The 21,897-nt window shown below is 36.9% G+C and overlaps 1 protein-coding gene across 1 annotated transcript; it reads left to right on the plus strand.

Moving 5' to 3' along the window:
- The first annotated feature begins 1,982 nt into the window (after nucleotides 1-1,982).
- On the plus strand, nucleotides 1,983-3,411 carry LOC124789179 (MDS1 and EVI1 complex locus protein EVI1-B-like). Its single transcript, XM_047256473.1, has 4 exons — nucleotides 1,983-2,055; nucleotides 2,604-2,735; nucleotides 2,905-2,946; nucleotides 3,122-3,411. Exons 1-4 carry the CDS (start codon nucleotides 1,983-1,985, stop codon nucleotides 3,409-3,411), a joined length of 537 nt encoding a protein of 178 aa, XP_047112429.1.
- The last annotated feature ends 18,486 nt before the right edge of the window (nucleotides 3,412-21,897 follow it).

Below are 21,897 nucleotides of genomic sequence, written 5' to 3' on the forward strand. Positions count from 1 at the left end.
ATAAAACGGTCTTTGTGAGATAAAGATTTGAACTTGGAACTTGTTACACGTATCTCTCAGTCATCAACTGAGCTGTATCTGGTACAGTTGAGTTTCGATCCTTAATTAGTATGCTTGTATCATCAGCAAACATTAAAATCTCATTTCACACAGGTGGTGGTTGTACTTAGTTTGTAGCCATGCTACACACTATTGCATTGAGCGATCAATGTGCCTCATCCATATTGGTTGGTGCTCAGCTAATCATAGGTTCCCAATAAAGTTCGTTGTAGTCAAACATCCTTACAAAATATTTCTATGCATGAACTAAATTCAGCTTAACAATAATTTTCAGTAACCCGTGAAACAGAGTAACTGGAAGGAGCCTCACGCAGATGGAGATTCTCGGTTAATTTTTGACGTCGTCATAGGCCGAGGGTTATTCATGGGCTATTAAAAATGACTGCTAGGTCGAAACTGGTTCAGTCATTAAAACTTTTTTTGTGAGTATATGTCTGGTATAAACATTACTGTTAAAAAATGCATCTACTTCTGGTTTCTGCCAGTAAATTGGCAAACATGAAAGAGCAGTAGGCTAGTTAGCTACTTAGATATTTTTATGTTACAGTGATCATAATTGTGATCATTTTAATTGATTCAACTGTTGGTTCTCAGTGAAATATTGTATTAACCAAACAAAACACTTTTTTAGCTTCTTAGTTTGTAAAAAAGGCTAAAAGAGTGTTTCATTTAGTTAATACAGTAATTGTGACATCTCGCTATGCTGTAGAATGAGTCAGTTATTTTAAAATTATACTACACTTTCTCAATGAAAATATTACAATGTGCTGACATCTTCATTTACATCTACATCAATGTGAATATCTTTAACATTGTTCTTAAGCAAACTGTTTTGGCAGTTTTTTTTATCTTTTTAATGGTGATCCGTGTGCAGCAGTATGTGCAGCCATGCCCAGTACTACACATTCAGAAATTCTTCTATAGAGTAGAACTTAAAATCAAGCAAATATGATGTCAGTCTGTGTTTTAAATTAATTTTATTGTGTGTTACGTTCTTTACATCACTGGATATGTGGTCAAATATTTTCATGAATGAATGTCTGACACTTTTTTGTAGTACAATAAAACTGAGTGATTAATAGTGTTGGTCATGTCTTTTTCTAGTATTATATTGATGAATGTTACTTTTGTTAACAACATGTGTTACAAGGGTGTGAATATACTGTGAGGCTGTTGTCAGTATACCACACTTTAAACAGCTTACTACAAGAGGTTGTGTTGTGCACATTAGAAATTGGTATAAACTTCTGTTGATGAAACTGTTTCTTCCACAATTAAGAGTTAGCCCAGAATATGAAGCCATAATTAAAATAGGACAAATAAGGTCATGTTTTGAGATTTTCAACACTATAATCCACTACGTCATCTATAATCCAAATGCTGCAGAGTTCAAACGTGTAAGACCAATAGATGTGACTTCCAGTTCAGTTCCTTATCAATGTGGCCATCAAGAATTTAGTATATTGTGTTTCAATCATCAGTTTTTCTTCATGCATTATTGGTAAGTACATGGTGAGGCCTTGTAAATTACAAAATTGGATATTGTGTCTTATCTCAGTTCAAGGGAGTCAATTTATAGAAAACCAGTAGCACTACTCACCTACCGAAGTGCATGTCACAGTTATAGTTAGCTCACATGATTTTGGTTCAAATGTAGATGGAGCCTAGTCCACTATGTCATTTGAGAAGCTATTTAGCCTGAATTATTTAAGACACTGAGCTGACTAAGTTTAAACACCAGATGCAGTTTAGTGCTCACTACTAACACAGAACTCTACCTACAACAGGTGAATTGTAGTAACCACAAAATTTTAAACATGCCACTGCTTCATGGCATACAGTGCAAGTCTTCCACTGTATGTATTGTTTCTATTGCAGAGCTGATTCAGTGAAACACCCTGATCTTCCAGTCATTCCTCACTATGCCACTTTACCTGTATGGTTTTGACTTCAGTAATAAAAGTTCTCACGAAATGTATGTGAATCCAGTGTTATGTAATGTTGCTTTTTCTTCACATCCGAGATATTCTAAGTTTTCCATTGTGGAATAGTGTCATGATCCTCTACATTATTTACGTACTGTCAAAATTCGACAAACTCTGCAATTCTCGATTGATAGAAACTCCTTTTACATAGTACATAGCTGTGTGACCTTAGAATCCCCCTAGTGTGCCAGGGTAAATTTTTCTAAGTGATCTTCCTGTAGAAAACATATGCAGTGAAGTGTAAACATCACAACAGGATCACTAGAACAAGTTTTAGAAAGAAAGGATAATTCGTCTCTTAATTCTCAGATATTATTCTCTTGTAAATAACTTTCATAATTAAGTTAAAGAGGTGTTACTTATAATTTAATTCTTGGATTTTAATATTGTATTTAGCAGAGGTATGTATTTTTTATTCAATAGCATATGGAATGATGAATTTCACTCAAATGTGTTTGTGGGAATTAGCCATCTTTAACATTTTCTGTTACTTTATACCAGACATTGCGAACATTGTAAAAGACTTCTTAAAATAAGCAGCATTTTTACCTTTAACAGTTTGGTGTCTGCATCCACTGTGTCTTTCCTCCCTTTTGGTCAGAAGCTTCCTTTTGTGTAAATGCAATGCTGGCTGTTTGGAAGTTCATACTTCAGCCATTAATCAGATAAATAATTTTCTTCACTTTCAAGGTAATGAGCTCAAGAATTTTCCTCAAGTCTTTCCTTGAGATGCACTACTGTGTATATGACTAGAATCAGCAATTAACTTGTATTTCCAGTTGGCCATGTATTGCTTATCAGAGGCGATAATACCTATATTTCAATCTCATAATCTGATTCTGTTAAAATTTAATATTAGGGAAATTACTTACTTTAAAAATACTATCATTTTATGACACGAGTTTGTTAGGTCTTTCTTTATTATTCCATGTATTCTATTGAATTTAACATGTTGGTACTCATTTTTTGTGACTTTTCCTCTTGTAGAGCATAATGTGAAGAAATATTTATGTACTGCAACAGATAAAATTTCTGTGTACTACTAATTATAACACCATTATTTTGTGCTATTTTAGATCACTGGATGAAAAGAATTGGTAATGTGAGTGTGAAATACATCTCACCAGCAGTTTTCTCCAGCAAGGCCCTGAAGCAGGAAAATAGTGACTTTCATATGCAAATTGCACAAAACTGTTGCCCACGGTGTGGAAAAGTTTACGGTAACAAGGGTAACCTTATGCGACACCTCAAGTTTGAGTGTGGTGTGGCACCGATGTTCAGTTGTCCATATTGCCAGACACGGTGGAAGCGTAAGGATAATATGGAAGTGCACATTAGGACTTTACACATGAGGGAGAGTATTTAGTTGTTAGAATGTCAGAAAGTATTCTCTGTATCTTCCATAATATTTGTACCTTTGTGAAGACTCATGAGATTTATATTTTCATGTAAGACAGTGGTAAAGGAAGATTAATCTAATTGGTTCATTGGTTGGTTGGTTTGTTTGTTGGATTGTGTTGGTGAATGATTGTGCTTCCAATTGTAAGTTAAGAACTGCATGCATGAGTGATGCTTTCATTCAGCAATGTCTTTCAGACAATTGGCAAAGATCTCTCTCTGGTGAAGGATTAGTTACACATTAGTGAGCATAGTGCCAAATTTTTGTCAGGTTCCTGAACATAGTGATGGTTACAAAACTATTAAGACAAGTTGGGAGTTATATATCTGGATCTCAGTGAATACATAACATAACTGGTTACACATGAAGATTTTGTTTCAGAGCTTAAGTTGAATGTGTTGTCCAAATCAACATCAGTCCTGTTATGTGTCAAGCTTTTATATGTATGTCTAAGCATTGCACATCATTTACTCTGAATAATGTTAAATCTTTTCATGTGGTAACAAACTTCATGCGAGATTCAGTTTGTAATGGATAGTTGCTTTTTATAAATAAAATAATTTGTTATTTGATGAACTTCTGATGTGATATTTATGTGTAACTGTGAATATTTGTGTTTGATTAGAAAATCAATTGTGTTAAACCAATATTTTTGTATCACTGCAAGTTACGGATTAATTTTAATATTTGTGCAAACTGTGTAAATAGCTGTGTACTAATACCTGATTTCTGACATGCTGTTATATGAAGATAAGTCAACTTTTCAGTTACCAGTACATTGGTCTTCTAAATAGTTTCTTTCATTTCCTTGTTATAATACTTGTTACATAATTCATGTACACACAGGGTGAATCCTCATGCAAAAGGTTTCGCAACCCGACCAACACTTAAGTTATTGCTGAAGTCTTCTTTGGATCTGTGGTGCCATGTTCCAATAAAAAAGGGGATAAGCAGCTAGATTACTTGAACTTTATGACCCAGTAACAGTGGCATACAGGCACTGTCAGTTTCTGTGAGTTCCCTAATGTGTGGAACTTTATCAGCTGGAACAAGAAGCGATAACAACTTGCGCATAGTTATGCTCTAAATGTTCCATTGTTAAGGTTCCTGGCCAAGTGTTAATTAAGAAATGGGCTGAGAAAAATTGGCATTAATATATTTTGGATCACACAGTAAAGCGTTTTTGTATTACTAGTCACATAACATTTTAGTTGTACTATAGTCTCCAGCTGCCGCCACAATCTGGTGAGACTTTTGCTATGTCACAGGAATTAAGGTGATACTGATGTAACTCAGTCAGCATGTAAATGAAGTTTGGAAAGGAGGGAGAGGTCACTCAAACAACAGGTTGAGAGGAACCAGATGTGTGGTGGGTACCTTTTAACCTGATTGGTAAATGATCTGTCCTCCCTTTCCAAGCTTATTTATCCAATCCTAACCAATCCTCTTTTCTCCCTGAGAAAGGAAAACACAAGTACGAAACCTAGGAACAGTCTTTTTCTCTATTTTCAAGGTTTTATTTGTAAGTACATAGAATTTCTGCTATTTTGTCAAAAACTGACATTTTGAGCTTGTGGCTGTGTACAAAATATAGGTTGACTCTTACACTGAAGATTACAGAAACCTGCCACTTTTTACAATGCTGTTTATTTATGTAATCAGCACTGTTACCAGTTTCAAACTGATTGGTTCATCTGCAGATGGCTAGTTCGCATTTTACAGTACATTTCGTGTCTTGTTTCCCCCACTGGAATGTAATGGTGTGGATTCTTCATTGGCATTGCCACCCCATGGAAGTTTCATCAGGTGGGGAATCAAAACACGAAATGTAATGTAAAATGTGAACTAGCCATCTGAAGATGAACCTATTGGTTTGAAATTTGTCACAGCACTGTGGTGCGAAATTGATAACAGCACTGTTTAAATAAATAAAGAGCATTGTAAAAAGTGGCTGGTTGCTGTAATCGTCTGTGTAAGAGTCAACCTATACTTAGAAATACTTAGAATTTCACCTGATGGGGTTAAGCAGTGGCCAGCCATTGTGTTGTTATTTTACGTGAGTCTTTGTAGGTCTGTTTAGTTATTATCTGGATTGTGTCTGGACGAGTTAAGGCCTTCTGATTAGTATGTTTATGTCATCAGCAAACATAACATAGTGTTGTCCAAAATTAAAGCAACAAACCACTATTTCCCCTTGTTGTGTCTAATTCACGGTATAATCATACAAAGTGTCAACAGATACCTGTACAGTCGTGTTCTGCATGGAAGATCACATTCTAGTCAATGGAAGACCATGTCATTTATGACATAAGGGCACCTATAAAATGGGGTAGTGTTTTCCGGGTAGTGCCACATCCACAATTGCTGTGTATACAGTCACAGATAGTGCAGTATGGCACAAAGAAGATGCATACCAGACTCTCTGTGGTGAAGGGCCATAGGAAGAATGAAAGCAAAACAGTCGTAAACTGATGTGACCTGAAGGCTTAATGTGAACGCTCTGTTGTTTCTCGGATGTGGCAACGGTTTATAGAGACTCAAACAGTATCCCGAAGACAGGGCCGACCACATGTGCTGTCAAAAAGAGAGGACCGTTGTTAGGTCGTAAGGGCACAATGGTACTGCCCTAGTACTGCATGGCAGCTGGCATCTGACCTCACAGCATTCACTGGATGTGTTGTTTTGAGACAAATGGTGTACAGAAGGCTTCAGCAGAGTAGCCTTTATTGTTGGAGACCTTCTGTATGTATACCTCTGATGTGTCTTAACAGAAGGGAACGTCTATAGTGGAGTTGTCATCATGGCACCTAAATGGTTGGACAGTGGGCCAATGTTCTTTTTGCAGATGGGTCGTGATTTGGTCTGGAGAGTGATTCTCGATGTGTTCGCACCTGGAGGAAGGGTGGAAAATGATTTCAGAATCCAAACATTGTGGAAAGAGACTGCTATCAAGAAAGTGTGGGCAGGGATTATGTTGACCACTCAAATACCTCTTCATGAAATTGTATGGGTGAATCAGTAAGGTTTAACTACCGTAGCTATTGCGATGAGATCTTCGGACCTCACATGCAGCTGTTGCTAGGTGCTGAGGACCCGAACATTCCATTGGTGGACGATAATGCTTGATCTAATAGAGCATGGGTGGTTGACGTTTTCTTGGAAATGGAAGATACTGCATGCATGGCATGGCCTGCTTGCTCTCCTGATTGGAATCCCAAAGAGCATATCGGGGATGCACTAGGAAGACAGGTTGTATCACATCAGCATCCACCAACCACTCTCCAAGACTTGCCAGGGGTGATTACTTCTGATGCTGAGCACATTGACAAGTGCGTAATGTGCATGCAAATCTGTTAAGTTGGAGAAAATGAAGAACATTTTTGTCTACCGTTACGCAAGTTGTAGTTGTTTACATTCTGTGTTCTTTACATTGTTTTTACTTTAATATCTTCTGTTTACACTGTTTTGTGGCAAAATAAACTCAGACTTGCAGAATTTCTGTTTGTTGCTTTAATTTTGGACACCAGTGTAGTTGTTGATCAATCGTTTGAAGTTGCTGAAAGGCCATTTCTGTGTATTAGGAACAGGATCACGCACAATACTTTACATGGCAGGACTCTTCATTTTTGTCTCCTCACTCTAGGATTGGTATTCTTGTGGTTTATTGTGTCAATGTGATTCTCTTACAAGAGTAAATCTCTATCCACACAAGATGGATACCACTAATACCCCATGATCTTAGTTTCCCAAGTGAAATTTTGTGTGCCACGTAATCAGGGACCTTAGCAAGGTCAACAAATATACCAACAGGTTTGTTTCTGTTATTCAGGTATTCCAGAACATTATGGAATCGGATATGGGTTTCATTGTAGGTAATCTTCTGTAGGGAAACACCAATTTACCTTTCTGTGGTTGCATATAGTGCAAGCATTATCAACAATTCCTTAATGTTCCACTGCCTTTCAGGCTTTTGCCTGAGAAAAATAACTGTATAAGCTCCACTTAAGCTCTCAAAGATACCATTACATTTTGAAACTGACAATAGTATCATTTATCGAAGGTTCTAATGCCTTAAAAGTGTAGGATATAACCTGCAAAATTCCATCAACAGGACAGAGGAATTCATTACAAATAGTTGCAATTTAGAATGATCCAGAATCACAGTACGGTGGTTGTTTCGGGCAGAGGAGGGGTGGGGTGGGGATGCCTTGTTGCTCAGTTCCTAGGAACATGGGGTAAACACACACACACACACACACACACACACACACACACACACACACAGAGTGAGAGAGAGAGAGAGAGTTACTACTTCATATCTAAAAATCATTTATTGAGTAGAAGGAGTGGTCATTCAGAAATTCTTTTAATTTGTTTGTAATTGGTGGGTGGCTATATGTCAATCTTTTAATGCTATTTAGCATTGTAGCTTTGCACATCACTATTAATTTGAATTGGGATGGGTTATTAACAACAAATTTCATAAGTGAATATATGTATTGCGAAGGTACTGTGAGAATCTCGAGTTCCTTAAATAAATGTCTGGTATCGGCTGTTATTCTGATTAAATGTTTTTGTGCAATGAATACTTTTTCTCTTAATGATGAATTACGCCAAAATATGCCATATGAAAGCACTGATTGAAAATAGGCATAGTAGGCTAATTTGCTGATGTGTTTATCACCAAAATTTGCAATTACCCTAATAGCATAAGTAGCTATACGTTGCTGAACCTAACTGCTCAGCAGATCATCAGTGTGTTTCCTCCAGTTCACTCCAATTCAATTTTCCATCAATGCACACACCCGAAAATTTTGAATATTCTGCTGTAGCAACAGACTTGTGTTCAAAGTCTATATTTATCAATGGTGTTATGTACAGAATTCTATATACTGTGTTTTTGCAAAATTTGCTCAGAGTCCATTTGCAGAGAATCACTTAAAATTTTTCTGAAAGACATTATTTACAATTTCTTCAGCTAATTCTTGTTTTTTGGGTGTAATAGCTATACTTGAGTTATCAGCAAAATGAACTAGCGTTGTTTCTTCATGAATACAGAGTGGCAAGTCATTATTAAGAACAATAAGGGGCCCAAGGCTGAACCCTATGGGGTACCATTCTTGATACCTCCCCAGTTAGAGGAATCTGCTGATTTTTGCAGACTATCTGTACTGTTAATTTCAACCTTCTGCATTCTTCCGGTGAAATATGAACTAAACCATTTGTGCACTGTCCCTCTCATAACAGAGTACTTAAGCTTATCTAGAAGAATTTCATGTTTCACACAGTCAAAAGCCTTTAAGAGATCACAGAATATCCGAGTGGGTGATGTTCAGTTATTCAGAGCATATAAAAATGTGATCAGTGAAAGCATTTATAGCATTTTCTGTTGAAAAGTCTTTCTGAAAACCAAGTTTATATTTTGTTAGTACTTCATTTTTACAAATGAAACCACAGTGAAAGAAGGGGTTAAGTCCAATTTATAGATTTTTCAGGAGAGCAATTTTAAAGTTTAAAATTTTATAGTGTCATTGGTTATTGAAATATGCTTTTGTAATTTATTCAGTACATTCAATGACCTCTTCTTTAGGATTCCTTTATAGTTGAGAAAATATTATTAAAAATTGGGCCCTGCATGTCTTTTTATCTGAATGTCTATTTTTTAATTTCTTTGTATAATGCACTGATTACACTGTAAAAGCCACAATGTAATGTGACATTGCGATGATACTTCACTATAAAACTTCCCTGCAACTTGCTTGACAAAGATTCTTCATCTTTGAGTCTAGTCATTATTGTACAGGATGTTCATGACTAATCAGGTTTTAGGAACAATACTGTTTATCAATATTCTGTTTTTTTTTTTTTTTAATTTTTTTTTACTTTTTTTTTATTATCATTGAACTCATGTAAATTACAATGATTAAAAGCCCATGTCTCAAGTTTTTTATCTTTAAATATACAACTACCACCAATTATTCAATAAATGGTTACAACATATACATTAAAAATATTGTTAATAGGACATAACTTCAGTAACCAGCATAAATCACAGTTTTTATAACCCACAGTCTTCATTTCTCACTTTTTACTTATTACAAACAAATAACACAAAAAGAGTTTGTAAAGTCACTGCTGGAAAGAAATATTTGTATAGTACTCTTAGGCCCCTGTGTCACAGAACACCTTCAGTTCTTGCAGATCACAACACTTTTCCTTTGTGATAGGTAGCAGTCCTGAAACATTGGACATGCGACCTCTTATTAGCATGGTATCTCAATAGATTTGTTATAATAAAGCAGGCCCTGCGATTTCACACTCTGATATGATCTAGTTTAATTTAATTTCTGTGACTAAAAGTCTTTACCAGCCTACCTTCGTAACAGGGAGAAGGGAACAAAAACTCTCCTTCTGCAAGCTCTGGTTCCTCTTCCATTCATACAAGTAGGAGCAGTAACAACTGATTTGATCCAAGATCCATTGTAAGTGTCGCGATGTGTGATAAGCCTTGGATGGTGACATTCTATCTTCATCTCCTTAATAATTCACAATGGGAATGGACATTTTGGTCGGTATCTTGGCTGCAAGATATCAGTCCAGTCATGTGTCATTGAGCCATCAACTTCAACAACCTGAAAAGGAATGGGTTTCGCACACGCATCTTTAATTATGTTTGGCCAGTCCTTTGGGAACTCAGCTTTTGTTTTACCTCCGATGAGGCCCATGTCTTTGTAACTTTCCGGGTATGAATGTCCTTTTACTGGGAATGTCACATGAATTGAATCAAATCACTTTGCATGATGGACAAGGTAATGGATGAACCTGAAAAGGGTGTAGTTTTTGTATTGAGCACCACATGAGTCATAGAAGATTTCCAAATTTTTAACCTGAGGATTGAGAAACAAAGTAACATAATGATGCAATAAAGAAACTACTTCATTTGAACCTTTTTCTCTATAGTTTCAGGAGAAACATAAAACACTGCATTACTGTCTGAGGTCCGATATATGTTAAATAGATATAGAGAAAGCTGTCGCTTATAATAGACAATGTTGGTGCCGAAGCTTGGACATGGAAGATTTTGTTGGAAATTCATACATATCGAGTTTGTGTTTGTAAACTTTCTGCTTCTTTGTTGAGATTGTCTTTTATGCTGATAGAATGCATCAGCTTTATGGCAGTGCAGTTCATACTCAATCTTCTCTCTCTTAATATTACTTTGAGCATCTGATCTTTCCTTTCCATATGTTGCATGTGTGACTTGTGCCTCTAGAGCTTTGAAGGTTACAGAATACTTATCACAAGTACTGCGTGTATCACTTTGAGGGGAATCGAATGAGATATTAAATTTTGTATTAAATGCAGGGTGAGGCAGTGAAACAGCATGATTTTGACTCCGGCTGACAGGCGGGTGGGTGGGTTACGGGCGTGGGGGAAATGACTTTGAGCATCTAGCCAGGTGGAAATTTCAGTAGCCATGGAGCGTTGGTCAAGTGTGCAACGTATGTTTTCTGTAAAAGCATATTATAAAAACACAGATAGTGTGGTTGGTACCCAACACGCTTTCCGTCATGAATTTAATCTAATGCCTTGGGCTCCCGTGCCATCAAGGAAAGATATTCTCCTGTGGGTCAAAAACTTTGAAGCCACTGCAAGCACGATGACAAAAATAGGCAGTAGTGAAAAAACAATAGCAAGGCAACACAGTGCTTAATTTGGTCTCAGCAATCGATCAGTGAGACGGATTTTGAAGAATGACCTACATTATCTTCCATAAAAAATACAGGTAATGCAAGCCCTAAAACCTAACGATTGCAATCATTGCATACACTTTTGCCAAGTGATACTTGATGTTATAGGAAGAAATGGAGAAAGAGTGCATAACTCCTGGATGAGTGGTGAAGCCCACTTTCACCTTAGTGGCTATGTCAACAAGCAGAACTTCCGGTATTGGTATGTAAATAACCCATGTGGTCTTCATGACAAACCTCTCCATTCTGAAAAAGTAACAGTTTGGTGTGCAGTATCTTCTTATGGAATCATGGGGCCCTATTTTTTTTTGAAGATGAATATGGTAACACAGTAGCAGAGAACTCTGAACATTATGCTAACATGTTGGCAACTTTTGGTCTGCCTGAAATCGATCAGTATGATCCAGATGAAGAAACACTCTTCGAGCAAGATGGTGCAACAAGCCATACCTATAATGTCCCAATGGATTTGCTTAAACTCGCATTTTCAGGACGCTAATCAGCAAGAATGGTGATATCCTTTGGCTTGCCTGTTCGCCAGATTTGACCACCCCAGGCTTCTTTCTTTGGGGCTGTCTTAAATGCAAAGTCTTCAAGGAAAATCCACCAAGAACAAAAGAAGATCTGTAGGAGTGAATCCACCAGGATATTAACAACATTCTGTTACAGATGCTACAGAACGTCATGGGCGGATTTCATCTTAGACTTCGACAATGTGTACAGAACCGAGGGCGCCACCTTACTGACACCATATTCAAAAAATGATTGTTTTTAAGGTAAAACATTAATTTCCACTCATGTACTTATGATTCATGTTGAAATAATTATACTATTTTTGTAAATATATTGTTGGTGATTTTACAAAACCGTGCTGTTTCACTGCCTCACCCTGTATTTTACGATAAGTTTTATGTGATATGGAACAAGTAGAATGTGTCCCTTGAAACGTCTTGAACATCTTTGTGATTGTGAGTACTTCAGGCAACTACAGTTTATGTGTTTTATTTATGCTCTAATGACTGGACCGCCCTGTAAATGGCTTGATGTGAGCACAGATGTTTTTCTCTGTTTCTGTTGAAAGTTTGTGAACTTGGTTTCCGTGTTTTCCTCATTTATCAACTGGCCTTCATTTTTTAAGGAATTCCTGATAGTTTCTAATCTTTTCTTTGAAATACTATACAGTGATATAACAGCCTTTTGAGAAACAGACAATTCTGTCACAGTATTGTCTCTCATTATTCTGACCTCGTAATGAAATGTATAATCGTGCAAAGTAGCTACTGTCTCATCTCTGCGAGGCCTTCAGCATTGTACATTGTCAACAGAGATCAGTCCTGTCGGGTGACAACTTTGCTCATTCCAGTCCTTCAGCAAATTGAAATTAGATATTAATGTAGACTTCTCTGCATCAGTTAGCAAATCAGTACTAATTCTTCTTGCAGTTACAATGCTCTCCTATTTCATGTGACATTGTTCTTAGCTTTTTAGATACTTCAGATTGTCTACCATGGCTCTGTCTTTTTCCAGACTTACCACTGCAATTTGACTCTGGATATTCCATAACTGACCTCAGTTGTATTTTACACAAAATTCAGTTCTATCTACCACACCACAAAGCACTGAAGCAATTGTCAAGGCTACTCTGTGTTAGCACAAATCATGGCAGGATATTCAGTTCCACCACTGCACAAAGCAAAGAAGCTAATGTCAAATCTGCTCCGTGTTAGCTTTGACAACACACAAGAAAGATCAACAATGATGTTGGTCAACAATGAGACTTCCATAAAAGTAGACAAAAAAAAAAAAAAAAAAATCAATACAGCTCAGAAATCCGCACTTGTTGGATTTCACCCTTTCTGCCTGTGTATTGGACGGACTTCATCTGATTTCTCAGTATATGCCATATTTTAATCTGGCTACAACCCTGTGACTATACCCATCACATTCATTTAAGTTCACCTAACTGAAAGTACATCTGATGAATTTCATAATGATATCACTAACTCATTTTTGTGAGATTTGGGCTTAACCCCTTCTTTCCGTATAGTCTTCAAATATTTGAAACTTCTCTTGAATGCATAACTTTTTCAAGAATTTTGGATAAAGCTGTCACAAGTGAGGCTGGGCGGTAGTTGTTAGCATCATACATATCCCCTTTTTTATGCTGTGGTTGAACAATAGCATATTTCAGCCTATCTGGAAAAATGCTCTGTTTCAGTGAGCTTTTACATATGAGGTCAGGAATGGTACTTATCTGTTGGGAAAAAGCTTTTAATACTCTTTTGGAAATGCCATCAATTCCATGTGAGCTTTTACTTTCAAGTGAATTTATGATTTTCCTAATTTCAGTACGAGAGTTGGGTTGAATTTCAGTTTTGTGAAACTGCATAGGTATTGCCTCTTCCGTACATAGCCTTGCATTTTCTAATGAATAGTTGGATCCTATTTTTTCTACAACACTTAAAAAATGATTATTAAAATATTTTGTACTTCTGACATTTGTTAACAAACTTTTCATTGAATTTGATAGAAATACAGTCTTCCTGTGCTGTCGGTTGCCCTGTTACCCGTTTAACAATATTCCAATTTTGTTTTAATTTTATTATCAGAGGTGCTAATCTCAGACATAATGCACATACTTCTGAATATTTTAATAACTTTTCTTAATAGCCACTTGAACATCTGTCTCACTGTAGCTGTGTTACAGCAAGATCTGAGTGGCAAACTAGAGCTGGGTCCCAGACAAATTGTGTGAATCGATTAATTACTTATGCAACAGATTTTAATCGGCTGACATTAACGCTCAGCTGACTGCACCATTTGTGCATGCACCATTCGGATTTTACATGCAAACACAGTCACCCCCATTTAGATTCTACTTGCAAAAACAGTCACCCTTAAATAACTCCGGACTGGAACGAAACTGATGGTTCAAATTTAACCCATCGGTGTATTGGACCCTGGTCTGATATAAGTTTTAACCATCTACATCTACATTTTACATCTTTACACTGCAAGCCACCATGAGGTGCATGGAAGAGGATGTGTCCCATTGTGTCAGTTAGTAGGTTTTCTTCCTGTTCCATTCATGTATGGAGTGCAGGAAGGATGCTTGTTTGAATGCCTCTATGCATGCAGTAATTTCTAATCTTATCTTCATGATCTCATTGTGAGTTATATGTAGGGGATTGTAATGTATACCTAGAGTCATCATTCAAAGCTGGTTCTTGAAACTTTGTTGATAGAGTTTCTTGGGATAGTTTACGTCTATCTTCAAGAGTCTTCCAGGTCAGTTCCTTCATTATCTTTCTGACCCTCTGCCTTGGATTAAAGAAACCTTTGACCATTCGTGCACCCTTCTCTGTATGTGTTCAATATCCCCTGTTAGTCCTACCTGATATGGGTCCCAGACACTTGAGCAGTATTCTAGGATGGTCGCACATAGGATTTGTAAGCAATTGATTGCACTTTCGCAGTATTCTACCAATAAAGCAAAGTCAACCACCTGAGTTACCCACAAAAAAATCTTTCTTTGTTTGTATTATACCTGCCCAAAATACATTTTTCTGGGAGGTTTTTGAGACATGCCACTTCTATACTTTTAACTTGTATAGTCCGTCGGTAAACTGAAGAGCGAGCGCGCGAGTCCCCACTCTGCCTACCCCGCTATGTCACAGGGCGCTTCTACAGGCTGTTTCACAACATAGTACAGTCCCTGCCGCAGCGCGCACTTTAAATCTGTGGCAACGTCGTGTACAGATACGTCCTGGCAGCGTTTATTTTTAGACAAATGCGTTAAGAGTATAAGGAAAGATGATAGCATCTTCGAAACAAAACTTTTTAGAGTAAATAATATTAACATAAGAACGAAAGTCAGGATTCTAATACAAACATAGAACCAAATGCCTATTCATATGAATGTATGTTCCTCTATTCGTAAGACGAACCAGATATAGTGCAATCAGTCTGTAGAATTTAAGGCTTGTTCTTACTTTGTGTTTCTACTAAAAGGTAGAAGTTTTCTTTGAAGAGCTGCATTGAAACTTAACAATTCTTGCAACACGAAGAATGTTTAAAAAGTAACCAGACATTTATAATTTCATGTGTTGTATTAGTTCGATTTGCACTGCTTTTTTTGTCGCTGTTTTTGTAAACATGTCTGAAAAGTATTTCCAGGTAAATCCCGTTTCACACAATGTCTTGTGTAAAACATCTTTCTGCAAGGAAACTATATTTTTTGTTTCAAGCCAATAAGTAATTTCCGCAATGTGGGCACTATTTTTTGGTTTATGTAAAAGTCCTCCATCATTTGTCGAATGACCAGTTTTGTGCAACTGTCTATAAAGATGGGTTTCCTCCCTAAATTATTAGTTTTCCTTTGCGACTATTCCAGTAAACCATGAGCCTTGTTTTCGCGTTCCTTCAATATGCGTCCTATTGTGGCGAGGCTGACGTTTGCATAAACGATTGGGGACTGGTAATATTAGCCAACAGTTCCTTTTGTGTAGCCTCCTTAACACACGCTGTAATAACGTTAGAGACGTTCGCAGGAGAGCTTCTGTAAAGTTTGGAAGGTAGGAGACGAGATACTGGCAGATGTAAAGCTGTGAGGATGGGGCGTGAGTCGTGCTTGGGTAGCTCGGTTGGTAGAGCACTTGCTCGCGAAAGGCAAAGGTCCCGAGTTCGAGTCTCGGTCCGGCACACAGTTTTAATCTGCCACGAAGTTTCATATCAGTGCACACTCCACTGCAGAGTGAAAATCTCATTTTGGAAACATCCCCCCGGCTGTGGCTAAGCCATGTCTCCGCAATATCCTTTCTTTCAGGAGTGCTAGTTCTGCTAGGTTTGCAGGAGAGCTTCTGTAAAGTTTGGAAGGTAGGAGACCAGATACTGGCAGATGTAAAGCTGTGAGGACGGGGTGTGAGTCGTGCTTGGGTAGCTCAGTTGGTAGACCACTTGCCCGCGAAAGGCAAAGGTCCCGAGTTCGAGTCTTGGTCCGGCACACAGTTTTAATCTGCCAGGAAGTTTCACGTTAGAGACGATCGAATGCTCGTTCTTCGCAAATATCTCCTCTTGTTCGTATTCTGCACATTTTCTTGTAATTCAGAGCGATTATACATCACTTCCGGATACTGAAGTATATTGGTGAGTTCACAAAGTTAAGTGACTGAGATTGGCAACTAAGATCCCACGAACAGAAACGACATATATCACTGCACGCTGAACTACACCACTGGACAGGTAATGGGCAATTGATTTTGGGTTGCCCTGTAGGCCAGTTTGGCAGGGTTCTTCTGGGAAAGGCCACTTCCCCCACCAAAAGCGCTGCTCGCTCTTGAGTTTACAGGCAGACTATACAAATTGGTTCAAACTGTGCATGACGGTAGATACATGGATAAAGTCATAATGGATTTCTTTATCCAATAAACTTTATCTGATATCAAGATATGATGGTTTAAAATTGAACTGAATGTAGCACATAAAATTTGTTCTTACATGAATGAAAAGCACAGAAACGGCCTAAAGTTAATCAGATAAATAAAAAATATATTCGTACGGTAAAATTGAAAACTCACTTTCAAAAACCTAGCTTCATTCAGATTTTACGTGCAAGAAACATGATTTTTGAGAGCTTTTCTTTTTACACGTGCCACTTCTCTGTTTCAGATTTGTGTGAATTGGTTCAAATTTTTGTAAGAAGGTAGACAAATACATGTAATTAATTATCATCCTGTTGTTTTATGAAAGCTTTATTTGTTGCCAAGATATAGTGGTCAAAAGTTGCACGTGAAGTGCGTGTAAAATCCAGTTTTACGCAGACCAAACTTGCTGAGACAATTTAAAGTGATGCACATGGGGGAGGGGAGATTATTATGGTAATTGTATGAAGAGTTTGCAAAAATTTTGCATGGTTCGGGTTTCATGTACGAAAAATCATGTGTGCATATGAAAGTGTTTTGTGGAAGTGTGTCGCATTTGGATATAATTAAGGAAAAAACTGGCTATTACATTTGTTTATCATTTCATTGTTTGTACGTTAAAGATTTCATCAATGGCTAAAATCATTGAGGAATCTTTTGGTTTGCACCAAACCATAATAATGTCCAGCCATGTACAAAATGATAGTGTTTGATCGAGCATTGAAAGCTTTATCGATGACCATGCAGAAAATTAAACTAACCTGTTGCTATAAAATAATTGTTAGGAAAAGCTTGCCTTATTTCTAACCACCAGAAAAGGTTTTACTGTGTTTTCTTCAAAAATTACTTTGCTGTGATGTAGAAAATATATTTTTGGACAAAGCAAGCGTAAGTTTGTCAATTTTCGTACAGGAAAGAAAAGTTGTTGGTTTTTTGTCACGCATATATTGTTTCGCAGTTCTTCTCAGTTCGGCCAATCATTCGTAACTCGGATTAATTGTTGCAGCATTTCACAGCAAAATTATTCACATGAGTTTTTCTAGTTGCTGTTTTTTAATTTTCAATTTTTGTTATTCCATACTTTAAAGAGAGAATGATAAGAGTTTTAAGGTAAGATATAATTATAAGACTTACACTTTTCCGTAGTTTTTTATTTGTTGTGTGAATCGTGGTCTTATTGCAAGTTTATATTTCATAGATATACTATTGATGTGCTTTATTATCATAAACGTTGCACAGTATTTAATATTTATATTTGTTGTTACTTTTGCACTGTATTAAATATTTATGGTTATTTTTCATTTGTTTGCATATAATATCTCATGTGTATAAAAATAAAATATGTGTAACTATAAAACAAAAAAATTAAAAAGAAACAATAGAAAATCGAACAGAATAAAAAAAATGTAAAACAGAGTAATTAAAAAGAAACAATAAAAAACTAAATAAAATTAAACATATAAAACAAAATAATAAAAGCATGGGGAAAAGAAACCCTCCTGCAGGCATGTGACGTTACATGACAATGAAGCATGTATGCTCTGAGTCTGAGGATGGAGGAGAGGAGCCAGACTATAGTCTGATTCACGAACGATGGCGGTTCATGCAAATTGAGTAATGGACGGGGATTGCATTGTCGCCAGTTCCAAGTGACAACTGTGGTACATGCATACACGTGCTTTATACTTGAAGAAAGCGTGTATCCTGCAAATTATGTCTCTTGCTTGCTTATGTAGAAGTTGTTGCTTACCTCCACCACCAATGATGACAACTCGCAACAAATGGATTAAAAATTCACCAAAAAACTTGTTAAAATCAAGTTTAATGCTGGCATTGGCTACTACATACACAGCAGAGAACCCAGAATTCGTGATGCAGGAGTGCAGAACAAGCCTAAACTTGACCGCCATCATTTGTGGCTCCAGCTGTAACAATGCCCAACACAAGCAACATTGTTCAAAAAACAGTATAAAAACCTATACCTGATCAGTTGTCGCCCAAGTCAACAAAAATCTATATCACTTCCCAAGCGGTGGCTGCTAAATATCAAAATAATGTCATATAACATGTCACATGTCATCCAACATGGCATTTGACATGTCGTGCAGTATGACACAATGTATCATTAAAGTTTAGAATGCATGCATCCCACCCTCAGATACTTCCTGTTGTAGATGCATCCCACTCTCTAGAAACACACAAATTTTTGTAAATTTGTTCTTACACCTCTCACCAGACATGTAGTTGGGTTTGCCTAACAGAGCTCGCTGTGCTGGGGAGGTTAGGGTTAGCTCAAAAAAAGAAGCAGGATGTCAAGATGTTCTGATTTAAATGGTTTAGAAGCTCCCAAAAAAGTTGTCTTCTTTTATATCCCTAACCCTGCCCTGGACATATTCGCCTTTTGTGCTATGATAGGAGAATTTTTCATTCTGGTTTCCAACTTTTACTCTGCCATAATTTTGACATTAGACTGCCATAGGTTGGTAACCAATGTAGGTTTTTGTTGATTTGGGTGATGATTTAACTGGTAAAGGTTTTTTTATTGTCTTTTGAACCATGTTGCTTATATTGTGCTTTCATAATACAGTGGGATGACTATTAATTACGTGTATTTGTCAACAGAACGGAGAAGAGATAGGAAAGGAAGACGCTCTGATGACGAGAATCCTCTGCGCTTTACTGGAAGGCACTTTCTAAATGTAATTCCAAGTGACCAGTCCAAGAAACGTGGAGTATGGCGTAGATGTGCAGTCTGCTCAAAACAGAATGTGCGCCGAGAAACGAAATATGAATGCAAAACATGCAATGTACCCTTATGTGTTGTACCGTGTTTTGAAACATACCATACAAAGAAGGACGTTTAGCTAAGTTGCTACATCTGGAAAATGAAATCAAGCCCTTAATTCTGAAAAAAATTATTTAAAAATAAAAAAATAAAAAAAAAAAACAAACAAAAAACTCCGCCACTGCCGGTCCCAAGCCCGGGGCCTCATCTCGCAAGCGATGAGGAAGGAGGAGGGGGAGGAGCAACACCTCGTAAAAAAACCTGGGTCCATCTGGCTCCGGATGGTAGCACCCTGTGAGGGCCCCTGCCTAGGGTTACAGGTGAAGCCCGGTCAATGGTCTCAAAGGTGGAAGAGGAAGCATAACTCCCAACAGCAGAGAGCAGAAGAACATAATGCAGAAAACCATGAAAAATAATCATTTCGGACTTACAATTTGATCTTAGCTTGGAATTTATTTCCTACCATGTACAATGTACAATTTCAATTGCAGAATGAAAAGTCCACTAGAAGAAAGCACTACCCCAGGTGGTAACTCGAAAGAGGAATCCACAATTGCTTTATGCAGTGCATCGGGACCTAGGGTTCTGGGGAGTCCCAACATCCGCATTGAAAGGATGAGTCAGAGCATCCTTGGTATCCTTCCAAACTCAAGTTCAAAAGGAAATTCTTTGCAGGTGCCTTAAACGTAAACTCATTACTTAAAATTGGTAAACAAAAAGAACTTTAAATTCCCTTAGATAAGCATGAAATACGAATTTTAGCAGTTCAAGAAACAAGATTTTTGAAAGAAAATGTTATGGAAACCAAAAACCATAGAATTTTTAAGGGTAAACTAGCAATAAAAATCATGAAAGGCGTGACAATACTTGGTTCTGCTTTCTGTGTTCATAAAAATTTAGTAGATAACATTGCAGAATTCAAATCCAGTTCAGAAAGACTATCTCTTCTTGCAGTTAAATGCAAAAATAAACAGTATACCTTTGTTAATTGTCATGCTCCAATCAACAATGACAATAAGAAAAATCCAAGTAAAGTAGAAGCATTCTGGGAACTTCTAGAAGAAGAAATATCAAAAATTCCAAAATCAAATGTTATACTAATGGGGTTTTAATGCACAAATAGGGAGGGCAAAATCTTTTCAAAAAATAGTAGGATATTATCCTGCTCATAAAAGAACAAACAAAAATGGCAAAAGACTAATCAGTCTTTGTAGATCATTTCAGTTGAAGGTAATGTCAACCTTCTTCAAAAAATTACCAAAAAAGGCAGAAACATAGATCTCTCTGAATCCAAAGCTAGGGGAGTACCAGTTAGATCATGTGGCTATTTCTAAATGCAATTTTAAAGAAATAACGAATGTAAAAGTAGCAAGAAACAGGGAATTTGATGCTGATCATTGCCTGACTAAGATTAAACTGAAACTTCTTCCCAATAAAAACTGAAAGAGACAGCAAAAATTAATTAAACATAATACAGACAGGCTCAGCATCACTAAAGAGATAATAAAAAATTTCAGGAAGAAATTAAAGGAACTAAATCAGGGAAATGGGAAGAAATATCGAAAGAAATCAACAGGGCAGCAGAAAATGTATTTGGAATAACAAAAATGAAGAAGAAAGTCTGGTGGAATGAAATCTGTGAAGAAGCAGTTACAGAAAGAACAAAGCAGTGGAATAAATGGAAATGTTCTGGAACACCTTGATGCATTTAGAATGCAAAGGAAAGAAACAACAAGAATAATAAAGAGTTCTAAAAGATCTTTTGAGAAATCACAGCTTCTTGACATACAAAACAACTGTGTAAAAAATAACACCTGGAATTTCTATCTGATGTTTAAAAGTCATCTAAAGGACTACCAAGCTCCAAGTATTTGCTTCACAGATGAAAATAGTAAAGTAGGACTAAGCAACAGCCAGAATTGTGAAAAACTAAGAAAGTACTTTGAAAAATTATTGAACTGTGAAGAACCGCACTGTAAGCTAGGATGCCCAGATCTCCATGAAAATACAAAAGCAGATCCACCGCCTACTGCTGAGAAAATTAAAGAAAACAAACAATAAGTACCCTGAAAAACAACAAAGCCAGTGAAGAAGACTCAATTACAGCTGAGCTTATTGAATGGTCTCAACCAAAAATTATAACTAACCTTCAGCTCATGTTTGAAGAAATATGGGAAACTGAAAAGATACCAAAAGACTGGAAAGTGGCTCTCATCCATCCCTTGCACAAGAAAGGTGATAAGCAAAATGTATATCTTTGTTGCCAGTGGGTTATAAAATATTTTCAACAATACTACTAAACAAGGTAGAAGCAACACTTGATAGCCAATTGGGAGAGTATGAGGGTGGACTTAGAAAGGGCAGATCTTGCTCAGAACAGACTTTCAACCTAAAGTCCATAATTCGTCACAGACTTACAAACTCCAAAGATATAGTTGTAACATTTATAGATTCTAAAAAGGCATTTGACTCAGTTGATAGGAAAACACTAGTTAAA

This window comes from Schistocerca piceifrons, chromosome 3 (assembly GCF_021461385.2).
Source record: "Schistocerca piceifrons isolate TAMUIC-IGC-003096 chromosome 3, iqSchPice1.1, whole genome shotgun sequence".
NCBI classification, from domain to species: Eukaryota; Metazoa; Arthropoda; class Insecta; order Orthoptera; family Acrididae; genus Schistocerca; species Schistocerca piceifrons.